The sequence below is a fragment of the Amblyomma mixtum genome, chromosome 3 (genome assembly GCF_055824585.1).
Source record: "Amblyomma mixtum isolate Tamu chromosome 3, ASM5582458v1, whole genome shotgun sequence".
NCBI lineage: Eukaryota > Metazoa > Arthropoda > Arachnida > Ixodida > Ixodidae > Amblyomma > Amblyomma mixtum.
In genome coordinates this window covers 373,433,696-373,438,543 of record NC_143014.1, presented here as the reverse complement: position 1 = coordinate 373,438,543, position 4,848 = coordinate 373,433,696, and the positions used below count along the sequence as shown (strand labels likewise).

At 49.1% G+C, this 4,848-nt stretch overlaps 1 protein-coding gene across 1 annotated transcript; it reads right to left on the bottom strand.

The window, feature by feature from the left end:
- Positions 1-367: 367 nt before the first annotated feature.
- Positions 368-1,597, bottom strand: LOC149356790 (uncharacterized). The gene has a single exon (XM_089577827.1). It carries the CDS (start codon positions 1,580-1,582, stop codon positions 422-424), a length of 1,161 nt encoding a protein of 386 aa, XP_089433953.1. The 5' UTR covers positions 1,583-1,597; the 3' UTR covers positions 368-421.
- Between the last annotated feature and the right edge of the window lie 3,251 nt (positions 1,598-4,848).

Below are 4,848 nucleotides of genomic sequence, written 5' to 3'. Positions count from 1 at the left end.
GATGACGTGGGAAGTCAGGATTAGTCTGTGGAGGTCTATAGCAAACGCCGAGCAGTACTGTTACGGGGGCAGTGCGACAAATGAGCCATAATGATTCGATGTCGGAAGTGACGTCAACAACAGAGCAAGATATATCCCTATGAATTGCAGCAAGGACACCACCCCCCCGCGAATTTTTCCGATCATTTCTATAAACATTAAAATCAGGCAAATCAGTTAGGAGTTCAGCATCTGTTACATCACTATTTAGCCATGTTTCTGTTAATATGAGTATGTTGCTCCTGGATGACGAGATGATGTTTGATACGAGTTCACGTTTAGGAAGGAAGCTTCGGATGTTAGTGAATATTATGGAAAACGAAAGAACATTGCGGGGCGTGGTGGGTCGACGTTTTGTTGATGGTTGGTGAGTGGGCAACTGCTACGCGACTTCTCTAACAGTATCAGACGATGCGTCGAAAGTGTAGCGTTTTGATCCTATATGCAGTGTTTTGAAGCGTAAAGAGTACTTGTCAGAGTGTGCTTTGGCGAATGTTAGCAATTGCTTCCGTGCGTGTTGAACGGGGCGGGAAAAGTCTTCACCAATACTGTAACCGGTGTTTTTCAATTTCCGGCCATTTGATAGAAGAGCGTTTTTGGTTTTGTACGATAAGAATTTGACGATGACGGGACGGGTTCGATCGGCTGAGTGCTTACCAAGACGATGTGCTCTTTCTATGTCGGTAGGTTCTACCTGTATACCTAGATTATTCTGACAAATATCAATAACTAGTTTTTCGGACTCAGCCCATGATTCAGTGCTATTGTCGGGGATGCCATAGAAAATAAGATTATTCCTGCGAGATCTGTTTTCTGCGTCGTCAAGGTGTGCTTCCAGTTCGTGTATCTTATTATTCATTGCTATTGCGTTTGCTTGCATGACATCCATATCTGTTCTTAAGAGATTAAGTGTTTGATAGTGTGTTTCTAGTTCAGCCATTCGTTTGTTTAAGTCTGTAATGGTTTCATCCGTCTTGCTTAGCTGGGTTTTCAAGCCCTGTATCTCGGCAATCAGTTGTGTCTGGCCGGCGGTTAATTTCTCTAATGCAGCCAGTACAGCAGCCGTGTCTTCGGGACCAGGGTTAGTTTCGACGTCGCCTGATAGCATTAACAAAGAATGAATTACACAAACGCACTCAACAGCAATGGAAACACAGCACTGGGGGCTCGGGAACTGCACTAGCATATAGTTACTTGATTTTTTAGCAAAGAGGACATACGGTTTACTGACCTGCATCGCAAAAGTGAGTGGTTTAGGTGCCTGCGCCGTAGTGCAGTCACCGAGCCCACAGAGCCGTGTCGGCGGATGACGCCCTTTTAAACATGGTGATGTCGATGATGATGCGGTAGCCCATGGTCTGGTGAGTTCCGGGAGTTGCTCTAGCGGCAGATCCAGCGGGGGAGTGCAGCTGACGGGTGTTTGGTTGTAGTAGCCGTATCCATATCCAGTGCATGGCAGTACGCTTGGCGATGACGCCCCCATAGGTAGGCACGCCAGCGACGGCAGCAGCAGGCTGGCAAACCCAAGGATGGTCATCTGCATCGCAAAAGTGAGTGGTTTAGGTGCCTGCGCCGTAGTGCAGTCACCGAGCCCACCTTTGTTGTTGTCTGGGCGCATAGCTCTCCCCCTGGGTCAGGGGACGCCTCAATAGCGCTTTGAGGTGCGCGGCGGTGGGGTGAGAGATTTGCGCTGCATGCGTTCGCGCTGACAACGTTGTGTCCGACACGCGGCACTACAGCAATAGGCCGCAGCGTTCACAGCGGGAGCGACCTCTCTCGACTGGTATACACACCCAGCGTTACCTACGCCATGCAGCGTTTCATGATATACGACAGCTTTCGCTCTCTAAGCAGGTTCAGCAGCAGTTAAACCGCAGTTAATTTTTTTGAAGCGAAAAACTTCACCAGCCGCACCAAAGCCGCGTTTCGCGTGAGCCGTTGGAGCCAAAATTTGCCATAGCTGCGCATGCGCGAACCGAGTGATAGTTTAAAGGGACACTGAGGAGAGCACTATTAATATTTTTTTATAGTAAAATCCGATAGTTCAGCATGTCATGGCTTTGTTGCCACTTGGCCGGCAGCGAAAGATGCATTTATTTCTAAGAAATTTGGATTCGAAGTTGAAAAAGTTTTTCCCGCCGCTCTGATTCAAACTTGGGATTCTCCTATGACGACACAGGACTAAGTGACGTGAAACATGACGTGCGCATGTCGTACCGCAGACTCCGTGATTTCTGGCGGCCAGCAGTGCGGCCTAGCAGTAGTCGAAAAGAAAGCTACCGCCGGCCGCACGTTGAAGGCATCTATCGGCTATTGCGGCCGTCGCTACAGTCGCTTCGATTACGTTTGCACTGGCGTTTTGCCAGCGTTACGATGGACCTCGTTCTCGAAGTCGTCAACGAAGTTCTCGCAAATAGACACCTTTAGCATACCGTGTACCTTGTTACCGCTGGCGGAATACCGGGAGCCCGCCTACCGCCGGAAAACAGGCGCTGATTGGTCCCGATGCTTCAAGAGCGCGCGTAGCTGCCGGGCACGTGGCGCCATCTGGCGACGTCAAGGACATTTGCGCATGCATTGGCTGCGCCTCAGGAATTTGTGGCTTCTCGGGTCCTAGAGTTGATAGAACCATTGGTTCTAGCAACACTGCTTTGTCCTATGACGTCATCACGCTTGTGCGTGCGAGTTTGGCCTGTGGCGGCGATACCTGTATTTTGGTTCTTGCTCTTTTCTACGTTACAAGAGCTTTGTTGTCAGTATGAGTGGCGTTTTTGTAATCAGGAGCTGGTATTCTGTCGATACAAGCCAACTTCAATTTCTCCTCAGTGTCCCTTTAAAGAAACTATCGATACTATCGATAGTCAATTTCCCGATATTCTAATAGCTAGCGGCGGTAGCTCTGTCACCCGCGTAGCTGAGGAGTCGGCGGTGGCCCCAGCCCCGCAGCTGTGCGCTGTGTGACGTCACTCCTCCTGGAGAATGCACTGCTGGCGCAGCGACGTCACTCGCTCCTAGCGCATGCGCAGTTGGGGCTCTCCGGGGCTCCGCGAAATCACTCACACCTACCGCAGTGTTGCTTCCCCAACAAAATTGGCCAACGTTACCTTGATGAATGCCGAATATTGCGCGAAAGCATTGTTCTTTGCAGGTGGAATTCAAAGCCACGTAACTCAAAGCGAGATTGAGGTGTCCACTGACCCAGGGAGAGTTATGACCCTTTCCTTTCATCGAAATCAACGGAGTCTACGATGTTGTCAACTCCAACGCCAGTGAACGACGGCTGCAGCCTATTTCAAGTGAAATGAAAATTGGTTTTTGAGGAAAAGAAATCACGGAGTTGTCTCCCATATCTGGTTGGACACCCGAGGAACCGCGCCGTAAGGGAGGGGCCCCCCTACAGTCTACTTTCCGTCTGACCAATTTCAGTGCCGACGCGCGGCTTCCTGTGCCTTCGCTCGCCCGCTCGCGCAATCCATGTAAAATCTCTCTGTAAATGTGCGTTTGTGTGCCCTCTATTTCCCCAGATTAAAGGATTGACGCAACGCTTCCTTGAGACCAGTGCCGCTACGGGCCTATCTTTCTCTACGACTTGGAGGTCATTCCTTTGCCTCAAAAAATGCGAGGAAAACAGCTGCAGTGGCCATGAGCGCGTCTAAGCCTGCATCTTTTGTCGAAGTAGTTTGTTTCAAGCCCTTTGGTCACATGTCCCGGCGATGCAGCCTCGCACCCTGAAGAACTTTCTCCAGTTGTCTTCCTTTGAGCCCACGATTGTCACCTTCGCAGCGAACTTTAGCCACTAATATGGCTGGTATTCATCCCCATGCTACTAAAACCACCAAAAGAGCAGTTTATTATGCAGTGGAACTGCGCTGGGATTATAGGTTGTTTAGCAGAGCTGAAATTGTTTTTGAAACACACACTTGTTCCCATTTTGGCGCTCTCGGAAGCTGACCAGGCAAGAGGGAGATTTTTGACTCACCCATAAAAATTGCAGCATCAGGTCTTCCTGCAGGAAGTGCCGCGCTTTACATATGCCGAGAGCTTCCTCATGTGGCTTTGACTGATCTTTGCACTGAGAATATTGCAGTAGCGGCTGTGAGGATACGCCTCGGCTCCAGAAATCTCTCTGTTGCAGCAGTGTATGTGTCTCCGCGGAGAAAGGAATCATTGGATTTGCTTCTACAGCAGCTTTGTGATCGCAGCCCAGCGCCAAGAATTACCTGTGGTGACTTCATTGCTGTCTGGGGTGATAGGAACAGATTTCCGAGGACGCAAACTTGTAGAAATTTTCGAGAGTTTGGTCCTAGCTGCGTGTGGCCAATGACGGAAGTCACACTTTCTTTCGACCCCCAGCCTAAGCCGCAGCTGTGGACCTAACTCTGCATTCACCTGACGTCTGTGTGATGTGGTCCACGGCACCTGACCACATCGGAAGTGACCATTATCCAATCCTTGTGTTCACTGCAGACTTTCGAATGAGTGGTTCTAAAATCAGTCAAGTTATTAATTGAGACAAATACAGGGAACATCTAGAAAGTGCTTCTGGTGATGTTATAGAAAAAATGATTTCTAGTAAAATGGCAGAAACCACGGCGGTCAAGTTGTTTGATCATTTCCCAACTCCGGGTTTAAAACTCCGGAACCTTTGCGCAGCGCGTCGAAGAGCGGAACGACAACTGATACGCAAAAAGGACAACAAAGCTTTGAAGACGACATTCTCATTATTTATTTATTTCAATAATCTAAAGGCCCAGAGCGGGCATTACATAGGGTGGGGATTCATCAAAGAAAACTTAACAAATACATAAC